General features: G+C 39.8%; 1 protein-coding gene across 2 annotated transcripts in view; it reads left to right on the forward strand.

Annotated features, from left to right (window-relative positions):
* The first annotated feature begins 6,613 nt into the window (after positions 1-6,613).
* Positions 6,614-13,338, forward strand: part of gfra4b (GDNF family receptor alpha 4b) — a 54,598-nt gene continuing 47,873 nt past the window's right edge. Inside the window, exons 1-2 of one of the 2 annotated variants that reach the window (XM_086300821.1) lie at positions 6,614-6,838; positions 6,919-7,005. In XM_086300821.1, the coding sequence (XP_086156947.1) occupies positions 6,963-7,005 (43 nt within the window). In that variant the 5' untranslated portion in view covers positions 6,614-6,838; positions 6,919-6,962. Of the gene's footprint in view, positions 7,006-13,338 lie in introns of both variants that reach the window. The other variant, XM_086300816.1, reaches the window with a different exon arrangement.

Raw genomic sequence — 13,338 nt, forward strand, 5'->3', positions numbered from 1 at the left:
AGATTATAGTTCAAAATAAATGAACTTTGACCGCAGTGTATGTGTGCTTTGCTCGGTGAAGCGGCAAAGTTTTGTAGTGGAAGCCACTGGAAATAATGGGCTTCATAGTGCAGTAGTACCATTGTTGCATCATGACTGAAAACCCTTTAACACAGCACAAGCAGCAGCTGAAAAACAGTGGAACAACACGTCATCCAGATGTGGTAGCATAAAGGAAGTCAGTTAAAATAGAGGGTCCATGTACTACTAAACTGTAGCATATCATCCTGGATTAATAATGATATGTCAAATGAATCTGTTGATTCTAAAGCATCACAAATACACAAGTTAGTCAAAATCTTACTGTTATTAGTACACAGTGATTAGCTGTAGAAGACTATAATCACCTGAAACCTACGAAGCTGGAAGGAATGTAGGAAGTATTTTACAATTCAGCATCCCAGCAGTGAAATAAAACATCATGACTAACCTCTTTTTTCAACAGCAGCATCTCTTCCTACAAACATCTCATAGAGATATCTGTGATAAAGACCAAAGAGAGACATCTATATACAAGCAGAAAACTTGGACTGGCCCACTTATTTTGGTGTGAATACTCACACATGAGAGAGGAGTTGTGGAACTTAAAACACAGAGCTGTTGATCCAGGTGCCATCTGATTATTTTTGGCCACCGGGAGTGTCAGGAAATCAGTGATAGATGTTCTTGGATAACCTTATCACCCCTTTAGACCTACCCCACAGATAGATAGCCTGTACTGAGAAAGCAAGAACTCATGAATCTGTCACTGCCAGTGTAACTTGATCTTTTCGCTCTACTAATCTTTGATTACATGAGTGATAATGGCTGAACTCCGAGGTGAAAAAGAGGGTTTAAAGTATGAGAAAAGACTCAGTAAGCATGCTGTATATTCTAAATAAAGTTGTTGGGGAAAAATACCTTCAGTCTTCACTGAGGCATTAGAGAACTATTACCTTTGTATCACTTACTGATTAATTAATTCAATAGTGCCCTCTCTCTTCTGTCTCTGTGCAAGTGTGTGTGTTTGTGTCTGCACCTGTGTGGTCCAAATGAAGTTTAAGACACAAGTAGGCATCTAGAGAGGAGTAACCTTCCACACACCATGCACGAGACACACCATCTGTTCTAGTGAGAGGTAACAAAGTCACCGTCTGTGCAAATGTTCGCCATGGAGTCTGGCACCAATTGAGCATCACTCTATTTGGCATGGTATCGGTGACACGCTTGCCAGGTTGTTGTGACTACATACTCCTAAATTTCCTTGCATGTTTAACAGTACAATAAAATTGTATGGTGCAAAGTTTAAGCTTTAAGCTTTAATAAATCACATTACACTTCTTTAACAGAGAAACACAATTCTGTTACTTAAAAGGAGACGGTCTAAGCTGTTTCAAATCTGTCCTTAGTTCATTAAGGTGCAAAAAAAGGGAGAAGAGTGAGAAAGCAAATGTCTCAAGCGTTCACAGAGAACAGCTACTGTTCTGTTTGCAATCAAGTACAGACATGATGTCACTATCCTGGGAGCTGTATGTATGGGATCCTTTTAAGTCAACGCTGTGAATGTTTGAAGGTGCAGAGAGAAGCCACCCCCATTATTGAACACTAAACATGAGCTTTTGCTTCCAGTTCTAACCCACCGTCCACCTTAAAACAAGCGATGTGTTGTTATTTATTGTGTTTGTATGTTGTTGTATGCAGTTTATTTACGCTCGTCATGAACATGAATACCATGCTAACTGTTCTTTTTCCAGGGTGGAATGATTGCACAGTATGCATCTTTAATTAATCCAAGAAGACTTGGCTGCTGAAGTTTGAACGTATGTTTATGTGACAGGTGAGACCTGAGTCTGGGAACCGCCCCTGGTAGGCGGGGCTAGGTTGTTCCCTTTTATAAGCACAGGTGCAGGTAGTTAGTCCATCTGTTGTGTGAACCTGGAGCTGTGTGAATACCTGGTCTACGCTGTGCTATTTGGCCTTTTTAACTTTTCTATGATAGCTTGGTGTGGATTGCATAGCCTTCTGTTGGAGCAGTAGGTCACAGAAACCATTCTGCTTGAGTTTTGGTAGAGGTTTAAAGTTATTTGCACCCCTGTGGAAACTTGTAGTGGGCTCCCACCTCTTGGATGTTGATTACCGTTACTTACTTTAGTTACCTGGACACAGGTAACTGAAAAACGGACAAAGTGGCAGAGATATTCCTTCTGAGGTAAATTCTTCAATGTAATTGATGTCCTGTTTTCATTTACAGCTTGCCAAGCTGCTGCTTTGCCAGGGTGGATTTCTGGCTGTTGGGCCGAGGTCCTTATACACTGCTGGCTGTTGTAATTTGTTTTAAAACTGGTTTAACTTGACAGCGAATAGCTGATGACAATTTTAATGGGTGTTGCTGTTTATTTGTTTGTTATTTCATTGTATCAGCAGGCACCAATTAATGTATTGATTGTGGCTTAATCCTTATCATTGCAGACAGTGAAAGTGCTGCGTGGAAGATGTAAACCTCTGATCACAACTGTAAATAACCCAAATATGTTAGAAATGAGTACGAGAGAAAAGGTAAAGTAATGCGTAAGTTCTTGCTGAGCACATTTTCCTGCTGGGAAAAGTCAGATGATCGGCAGCAGAGGAGAACAAAAATCTTCAACTTGGGCAACAAAGTAACAAAATTAAATTGAAAGCATTGTTTGCTGTGGTGGATCATCCACCCTGGTACAGGTTCAAGTGAGTGTCATTTGTTTACAACAGCAGAGAACAAAATGCAGTTAAAGCTTCTTCTCAAGGACAGAAAGGTCTGATCTCATATTATGGTAATAGGTATACAAGAGAAGTGATTAGTACAACATAACTGAGAACAAACTGGCAGTAATTAATAGCAAAGTCACTATTTAAACATTATTGCATTGTGCATATAATGTTTCAATTCAGTCGTTGTCTTGTGGCTATTCACTTGGCTACTTTATCCTTAGTATGGCCTGGGGGGGGGGTAAAGGTTGCTGTTGTGGTGACTACTTAGAGCGCACATGTGTGAACTACTGTAAATGGCATGCTAAGCTAATGAAGCCTGTGTGTAAGTTCAAGAAGGTAGCTGTGTGATCACTGATCTGCCTGCTTCCTGTTTGGCTGCTGCTCTTATTGTTTCAAAAAACGCTTTCACATCTTTACTCTATTCCCATCATCTTCTTGTCAGCCTTTTTTCTGGGCCAGTCATCCTCCACGATGCGTGCTCTGTCAGACTCTTGTGTGATGCTATCCACCCCCCAACTCACCCCCTTTACCACATTCATGTCACTCAGATCTCCATCTTCACCTCCACCAGCATCTACACTCTGGTGGGTCCCGTTCTTAATCCAGTCACTGCTGGGATTCTGTTCTGCCATAAGTTGTCACTGGAGTCTAAACACCACAATGATTAATTCTTTATCTCAATAAATCATGTTTAAGTCATTTCAAATGCTTTCCTTATTGGAATATAGTGTTTGGGGATCTAACATTAATGAAGATAACAATATCCAACCAGCTGTATATGTTACAGAGTACATACCCTCACATATGATTGGGCATAATTGTCTGCTTGAAAAACTGATCCATCCTAATCCCCGGCAACCTCCTCCAACTCATCCAGGACAGACACCCAGACGTTCACGTGCCTGAAGTGCCCAGGACACATCCTGATCAGATGCCTGAAGCAGCTTAACTTGCACCCCTAATTCCCCCTGGAATGATCAAGCTCTCCACCCCGCTCCAACAGAGAAGTCAGACATCTCCAGAGGAAGTCTACGGCTGCTGGCTGTATCCACAATTCCATCACTTTAGTGCCTACCCAAAAATCATTATGTCAGGAGTCTTCCTCACCTGTTGTCTGCATCAATATACCACTAGACAAATCCATGCACCAAGCTCTTGCTCTTCTATCCAAATTTTAGTTTTAGGCTACTAGATAGCCCTGCGACAGACTGGTGATCTGTCCAGGATGTACTTCTTGCTCCATTGCACCTGGGATGGGCTCCAGCTGCATCCCATGACCCTGTAATGAATAAGTGGAAGAGAATGGATGAATATGACATCTCTCTGAGCTAAACTAAAGCGTTTTAATGTAGCTCTCTAAATTCTTTGAGTAGTGAAAAAATTCTTTCACACTGTCAAGTCCTCTTTTTGTATCAGCTGTAGGCCTTTCTTTTACTTTTGAACTCCTGGTTTCGCATTACGATAGATGCTCCTCGGGACAGTATGGTGTATTCTTCCTTTGTTGTACATGCTGCCTCACTGTTGTACTGTCATCAGCAATAAAATTAAACTACAAAGTATGGCACAGAAAAACAATTAACTAAACAAATAAAAGTATCCATCAAATAGGACACTCTAGACTAAAGTAAAAGACAATGAGGATAAAATGCTTTGATTTTTCAAGCAGAAATCAGCCTGCAGTGAATATGGCTGCTAAATGGTTTCAAGAAATATTTACAAAGCTTCTTTTCATCACCCAGTTTGGTGATTTTGACATTAGTGATTATGGGTACAATAACTAATCCCTCATTAATGTTGTCCTCACTGCTCTGTGTCACAAGGATAGGAAATCAATGAACCTTCGCCTGAAGCAAAAACTGAGAGCTGTCCATCTCCCACCTTTAAATGGCACCTCCTCTCCAAACTGAAAGATCGTTATAGAAGTAAGAAATTCTGGATCTACTGGCAGTAACTTAGTCTCTAAAGGGCAACATAATCATGTTTACCAGGCAGGTCCATCTACAAGAGAACTCCTAGCGGAGGGGATTAGGATGACATTTGGTCAACATTCCCTAATTTGAGCATAAAATAGACCTTTCTGAATCCACGATAGACTTGGAAGGAGCCGGAGAATAATGGGTTATGAGAAAACAGACATTTTCTCTCTAATTCTTCCATTTACTTGGCTTTTTCATTCTTCCAAATTTAATGTTAATTTGAATTACAAATGCAGATGTACATTGCAAAGAAATCCCCATGGCACTGAGCTGCTCTTTAAAGATTCAGAAATTAGTTTCAGAGCCCATCTTCCCATGTTTAAGGACTCCCAATGGAAATGTTAATGTATCGTTCCAGAGATTCTCACTGCAAACTTGTTAGGGAACTAAAATTACAATCGTTGAGCCATAAAGACATTTTACAGTTACACTTTTTCCAATGTGAGACTTCAGCAAAAAATAATAAGTTGAAACAACTAAGGCTCTGAAAATGTTTAAATGAATGTTGCTGGCTCATGTAAGTCCATTGAAGCACTACAGCACAGCAGCCACAGGCAGTAAAGATAATACTAACAGGCGGAAATGGCCCTTCCGAGGTCTTCATTCTGTCTTCCATACACAGCTGGATCATCCTTTTGGACCCTTGGTTGCTTTATAGACACAAACACGTGCACAAGTATACAGTAAAGCATACACACTGAGGCTGATCCAATACTGTGACTCTTTTGTTATCTGCTCCTCACCAGCTTTGTTTGCATGGATCATCTGGAAACTCTATTTGTTGCTGCCGTTTTGGAGATGCACTAAAGTGGTCAGTCAACAAACTCTAAATGCACATCCTGGTCCACTGATGTTCTCTTCCCTCTGAACCATAAAACGAACAGATGGTGCGAAAGTTGAATTCTTAACACTAAAGAATCAATAACTGTCTGTTTCAAAACAGTGAACAGCTCTGAAAATTGAGCACTGTGGGTCAGGCTGTCAGTACTGATCGGGAACTGCATCCACCTCTCTGTAGGGGGCAAGCATTAAAGGTTTTCCGTGAAACAAAAGAGAAAACTTTATAGTTTGATATGACTGCAGTGTATTAATATTGTTTGAAACATGTGACTTTCACACTGGTATCCAGGTGTTGTCCTGTGATTAGAAAAATGATTTTTCTGTCTTCAGCCATCAGATGGTGTCTCTCGTATTTATCTTATGTGTGTGTCTATATTAGCTATCTCATCAGTATCTTCTAATAATGATGTTAGGTTAGCATATGTCAACTGTTAGAGCTCGTACAAAGACGCCTAATCAAACAGACTTCTGGTTGAGAATGCCCCGAATGTGCCTTTTTTGAGAGTCGGTATTGTTATTAACCTTTTGTTCGGCTTCTTTAATAACATTTGGGGAGCTCAAACACTTTCTTTATTAACTGGCTGCAAAATCGCATACTTTTTATTATATAAGCAATTTGAATGGCAGGTGTTAGACCTTGAGGTGATGAGACAGGACAGGGAAGTGAACAGTAGGAATTATAAAAAAGGGAGCTCTTTATCTCTTAATGTTTCATGGAATTCAGGTAGCGTTAAAAGTATAGAGTCAACTGCTTGAAATATTCTGCATTTTTTGGGTTAGAAAATCAGAAACTGTAAGGAAAACACGAGATGCTCAATAGTATCAGAGTAAGTGAAGACACAGTTAACTACTTTCGCCACACCGTAGGTCCTCTGAGTCATAACATTATAGTGTTTCTGTGAATTAACGTCTCATTTTCACCGCTAAGCACTGACCACGTAAGCATGCGGTTTAAAATGGCCCTTCCTACACAAACAGTCCCCCTCCTCCCCGTCGTTGGCAGTGGTTCTCCCCAGCACTCTGCATCTCTCCAGCAGCGGACTCAAGGACCTGTGTGACCACCTCGACGTGCAACAGAAGGCTCTCTGACAATACCGGACCGTACAACGCACAGGACAACTTCCCCTCACAATATTACGCATGGCTCTGCCTTTGCGCAAAAGCGCGACTCTAACAGCGACTTGGAAGTAACTGATGGGATTGTAAGACAAAAAAGACAGGGGCAACTAGAAAAAGACGATTTGAGGATTTTTCAAGAGGTTATTCTCTTTGCGCAAATAATGATCTCCAAATGCATAAAGGGGCACTTCATTCTTACCGTGTAATTATCCTGCTGTAGGTGTAGCTCCGACGCATAACCAGAAATTCAAATTTGAAACGGAGATGGATCTGTGGGGAGTTTATCTCTTTCATCTTATAACTTTGGGTGAGTAAAAACTTGTCTTTTCTATTAGAGCACCAATTAACCAATGTCACCTGTCCTCGCCCGGGAAACAAAGTAAAACAATCACGGTTCGGGTTTTGATTGCAAAAAGCTGATGAAATGAAGTTGGAAGGAGTTCATCGGTCGCCCCCTCCTTGAGCCTTTAGCACGGCTGTATGATCACAACTGTATTTCAAATCTTCCCGTAAAATGGCATTTAATTAATCAACAATAACTCAAGAACGAGAATGATAAATTAGCGCTCTTCCTCAGTCTGTGTGGTCGGCTATGCAAAACGGATATGCCTACGTGCACGTGCTTATTTGTGAGCGTCCGTGCGTGGATGCTTTTGGTGTAGGTGCATTTTCCCACTACAGGTATCGATGTGTATAGTATCTTTGCCTTAACTTTTGCATTTATACGAAATACACCATGATACATATCCACGTGACATGTGTTCATATACTGAAAAACGTTAAATGGCTCTATCAGTCAAAATATCCTTAAATATACATTTTCAAACTTTAAATAGCAGAATTTCTTCTTTTTCTTTTCAAGTAAAGCCTCTAAAAGTGACCATCAGCAGCAGTACATCAGTCATTGCTGTGAGTGTCACTGAGGTACCTGCTCTCTGTGTAATTGAATGGAGCTGGAATATTGATTTTTTTTTTTTGTGGTAACCGTCCACTGTCTTCAAAGAGAAGAGCAGCTTGTTGTTGGGTCTCAGTGTCTCTTTGTCATTATACACAAATGTGTCAATCTCAGTCCTGCTGCCACAGTGTTAACTATTATGATTATACCCACTGATGGCTGCAACACAAGGCAGCATCATGCCCATTTTAATTGGCACCAGGTTTCCTGCTTAACAAAGACAGTAAAAAGCACTGTATCCAACTCCTTTATTCATTATTAATATCCACATTGGAGGTCTTCATTAGAGAAATGAAAGAAGATGCCAGTAAGAAATGCTGAATGGGAAAACAGTTTGCTCAGCTTTTCTCTCCATATTGACCTGTGATGAAAGCACTTTATTTTGGCATGATCTGGCTGGTAATGGATAACTGGAAAAAGACAGATATGACCATATGCCTTGTAGCAACTCCCAATTTATATTTCACTTCACAAACCTGCATATTCATGTTAAGATTTGAATATTTTTCATAAAAAAGCATGTCTTTATTCAAAAGAAAGTCTGTCTAAGTCTGCTTAGCCATCTGCTTAAATTAATCAGCCAAGATCCAACTGTAAAAGGTCAGAAAATACAGCCTGGTTGGATGACTCAACTCATTTAGTCAGCCTTGTGGGCAGAAAAATAAAATCACACATTACCAAGCTCTCCTAACTATTCCAGATACCTGCAAGTCAACACAGAGTGATCTCAAAATGACCACAATTTTGCAAGAAAGTGCTCTTAAACCGAACACCAGGAGACGTAGTTCTCAGCTGGGAATTGGGCCATTAGAGGTTGGCGCTGTCAGATTATTCCTCTGGGTTTGTTGCCTCACTTTCAAATCAAGTTAGAACGGTGAAAGATTTTCGTTCCAGCAAAGAACCACACAGATTTACACCATATTAGGATGTAGTAGGGCACTTTGAGGCATATGTACTGGAGTGCGCCCTGTGTGAGTGTGTGTGTGTGTGTGTGTGTGTGTGTGTCATTTCACTTTTATTGTTCCCTTGATAAGAACCAGACGTGTTTCCTTAGGGGCTGAACTAATGAGTCAATTAATTGGATAGAGTTAGTTGACAGCTTTAAACTCTTAAGTCTATTTTCCCGGGAACATGCATGCTTTCAGGTTATCACAATCTAAGCGTTTTTCTCCTTTGTTTTTTCCCCCTTTTCCTTTCAAACACTTGGCAAAACAAATCTGACAAGCTGTTTGATTTTTAGTACAAATAAGTGACATATTTTTCAACGATAATAATAATAACAAATTAGTTGCAGCTTTATGCTTGTTGGCTTGGTTAAAAGAGCTCTGGAAATGACTTACAAATGGTTCCATTGGTGCTTTTTCATTAATTAGCTGCACCTGGCGAAATCTGGTTGGTTGGTCTGTGACGAGACACAAACAGTGATGATGTTCGGTCCAGACCTGCAGGTACTGAGGAAGACATTAATCTCGGAGAGGGTCAGTTTATGCATTCGGAGGACTTATGGAGTTCAGAGTGAATCAGTCTTGCCTGCGCTGTTATGGAAAGCTAAAATGAATCTGAGGCTAGTAGTTGACTGTCCGAGCTTTGATTTTATCGTGCGTGATAAATGTGCGCTGGTGTTCACTGACGGGTCCACACCGAAGCTCAAAATTATATAGAATTAAGCACAATTGTGCTGTGCAAGTCTTTTTAAAGGTTAGATAAGCTTTTCTTTTAGTATAAACTTGAAATGGAAAATTGTATGCCACAGTTACATCACAGTGATTTCATATCAAGGTGCAACTCCCAATTGCAGGACAAGGTGATTGCATTTAATATTAATAATAATAATAATTAGTAGGTCTAACTGAGTGAAAGCATCAGAAGTGATCTCTAGTGGCACTCAGACTAGTAATAGTTGCAGTGAAAACTCAATATCAGGTGACAAGAATGCAAATGTATTTCTCTTCTAACATTTTTCCTGATTAAAGCCTGTTACAGCGTTTTAGTTCATCTTAAGAAGAAAGTGCACAGAATCGATCATTTAAAAGCACCTTCTTCAATCACAGCTGCTTCAGCACCCGGTTTAAGCCTACCATCATGCTATATTCTCTGATTTAATGGTTTTGACATTGTGGGATATGACCTGTGTCTTTAATGGAGATAGATAAGTACTGCCACGCATGCTATTACCTAGCATACTGGCCGGCCTCTCGTAGGGGGATTTGTCATGAATCTCATTTGAAGCAGGTAGTCCCCATGGCGAAGAGACAGCCCATCACAAGCTTTCTTCTATCCTACGTGATGAAAGCCCATGCTTCTTCTTAATGCCACTTTAACAAAGAAATCCCATGTAGGACACAAGATGCATGTGAACCCTAACATCAATGTCACGTAAGGGCTAAAAACCCTGTCTCCATTCCCATTCTGGCTAAAACACAGATTATATAACACCTTATGCAATTTAAAGGGATGTTGTTTCACTGCAGCTAGAAATTCAACAAATTTTATGTTATGTTTAGCAATTGTTTTATCACTCTATAAAGAATTAGCTCATTAACAGCTTAGCTTCCACAGACATTTATATGGACGTCTTTGATTGAGACAAGAATAGTTTATGTCAGAGAGCCTGAAATTTTCATAGCACTTCTCTTAGTGGCCCCTTGGTATCCAAATAACATCCAAGAGAGGAACATTTTCACTTTCTGTATTTCTTGGAACACAGAGTCTGTTTCACTGTGTAATTTAGTACTGATTGTAGGGAAAATGTAGCCTGGTTCCAGAGCTCATCACCACCCACACCTCTGATTTGTTCAGTGATTCAAATGAAGTGAAATAAAATGGGCAGGCAAGGGAAGATCAACTATTCAGATGGTAGTAAGCTAAACACACACACATTATAAAGCCAAGTATCCATTCTAAACTCTATTTAAAGGGAATCAACAAAAACGAGTATACAGACTTTTCCACATTTCCAGCTCATAACAATAAAAATAAAAATAATAATAATGGATTGGATTTATAAAGCGCTTTTCCTAACATCAATGACACGTAAAAATAGTAGTTAGTTTACATAAAAATAAACTAATACGAAAAAATGACTTGCCAGCATAATGTAATACAGCAACACTGTAAACTGCACTACGAATTTCAAGCTGACCATACATCTATACTGGTTTAGTTTTAGTTGGCGGTATTGTACTTCATGTTATGTTTTGTGTATTGTGTCTATGCCATAAAAATAATATTCAGTTTTTCCCTGTGAGTTTTGATCGTCCATCCATACATCCATACATATTCTTCCACTTTTCTTTCATGTCAGTGTCACAGTGGGGCTGGATCCCAGCTGTTATAGGGTGAAAGCCAGGTCGCAGGTACCAGTTTGTCACACAAGAGAGCCATTCACACTCAGTCAGTTTACTATTCCCAATTAACCTAGTGTGCATGTCTTTGGGCTATGGGAGGAAGCCAGAGTACCCTGGGAGAACCCACGCAAGCTTCTCCCTCCCAGCTGGCAGATTCAAGTCCAGGACACTCTTGCAGTGAGGCAACAGTGCTGACTGTACTGCCTGCAGTTTTAAAGACCATTTAGGAAACTTAGTGGCAGCTGTTAGCTTTAAAATTATGTCCTCTTTTATTTCATTTTCTTCACTGCCTGACTGTTTAACCAAAGCCACAAGACAGTTATAATTAGGGGTGGGTTTTTATAATCGATTCATCGATTAAAATCGATTCTGGCTTGGATAACGTAAAATCGATTCATTAAAATCCTGAATCGATTTTTTTAATATAAATTTATTTTGCCCGAAATGCCAGAATCTCTGGTGACATCTCACAAAATTTCAAGAACCACCAAACAGTTAAGACAGTAAATGAGAGCAGGTACAGGGATTCTGCACAAAGACGTAAACACACAGCGCGACCCGCGGATCAGAATCAGTGAGATGTCGCCTTTCTCACGGTCGGGGCTGAAAGCCGACAGCTCGCTGATTCTGATGTTTCGGCGGGTCGGCGCTTTGTGTTCACGTCCTTTATGAGCCGATTCTAAAGCTGTTAGTTTGATGTCTCTCCAAACAATATTGACCGAACCAGCAGCAGAAGAAGATCCAAACGCTTCACATAAACATCGTCATGAATTCACTCTGACTTTTGCTGTTTTGCTTCCACCGCGATGCACAGCTCTCTCTGTGTACTTCAAGAACAGTTTCCCTTTCTTCATTATTCGCTTGCTTGTTACACAAGTCTACTGTTGCTTACAGGCTGTCGGCCGCTGTTTTTTTCCCTTTTACATTCTTCCGAAAAGAAAACCTCATTTCTGCCGTTCAATACTGAACAAATTTAAACTTTTTAAAATTATTCAAAATGCAAAACGCTGTGTCTCTAATAAAACTGCTGTAACTTCAGAGGTGATGTTCATGTGTTGATTAATGGTTTTCTTTCGTTTTTGATGTACTGCAGAATATTTTTATAAAATCCAGGCCAGGAAAATCTCCTTCATGTTTTTCTGTGTTTTATCTTCAGCTACTTTGACACAAAGGCCTCGCTGTGACGCTCACACCTGTGATAGAGTCTTGCGAGTGTCAGCTTCCTTTTTATTGATACAAAAATATGTAAATGTACTGATCTGAATTATAATATTTCTGACTGTCAAAATTTCCCAGATTCAAATCGAATTAAATCGAATCGTGGATCGAATCGATTCGGGACCTTGTGAATCGGAATTGAATCGATTCTAGAAATCAGTGACGATACCCAGCCCTAGTTATAATTTCACTGTTACCGTTTAATTTTAAATGTTAATATTAAGCACTTACCGAAGCGATAATCATTTGGTTATCCAGTAGAAAAAGGACGTAAAGTACCATTTTGTACACAAAGCACTTTTTAATATAGAGCAGCAGGTGAGGACATAAAGGAGAATAAAATTATGGAATTCGGCACAAGTGAAAGTTGCATTAATAACTTAATGCATCTGTCCTAAATACACCTTTGCTGAGCTCTATATTATTAGACATCAAGAGTTAGTGTTGCATCTAGTGAACATCAGTCTACAGAATATAAAATTATAAAAGATGCGAGTTTTCATCTATCAATACAGTACATTTGAGCAGCGGTCACTTGCTGGCAGAGCAGGAAGCTAAACGCTTCAGAGACAGAAAGGCTGTTACACTTTTCCTGTGGGCTGCTTCTCTTCTCCTGCTATTCTAGGAGCCCTTTGAATGCCTTTGTATTTAATTATTGAGGTTTCAGAATCTGCTGTTAAGCTGGCACATTGCCATTCATCTGATGTCAGTCAGTCTGATGGCTCCGACCTTTAACGGGGACATTATTTAATTTCTCATCATCTTCCTATAATATTTAACTATGATAACTTTAAACAGTACATAAAGTTTGAGAGTAAAAGAGCCACTCACCGTTGGACTGTCTAAAAGTCTGAGACAAGCTGGGGGAGGGTTATTGCGAAAGACATGCCATTGATTAGGAGTGATGTATGTGGGTGAAAAATAAATGAGTCTGAGTTTAAAGCCCTAATCCATTATTATAGTCGGGTGCCCCGAGTTATATCACCGGTACCTCATTACCGAATGTGTTTACACTTTAAGATTTATGTGATTGAAGACATTCTATTAGAGGAAAATGACCAACAACAGGTAATTTGGAGACACAGTATACAATGCCTGTCTAACATTAGCGGTCTCATTT

Source organism: Aulonocara sp. 'chitande type north' Nkhata Bay, linkage group LG2, assembly GCF_057382095.1.
Source record: "Aulonocara sp. 'chitande type north' Nkhata Bay isolate Kocher_YH1m ecotype deep benthic linkage group LG2, A_spYH_male_GT1.1, whole genome shotgun sequence".
NCBI lineage: Eukaryota > Metazoa > Chordata > Actinopteri > Cichliformes > Cichlidae > Aulonocara > Aulonocara sp. 'chitande type north' Nkhata Bay.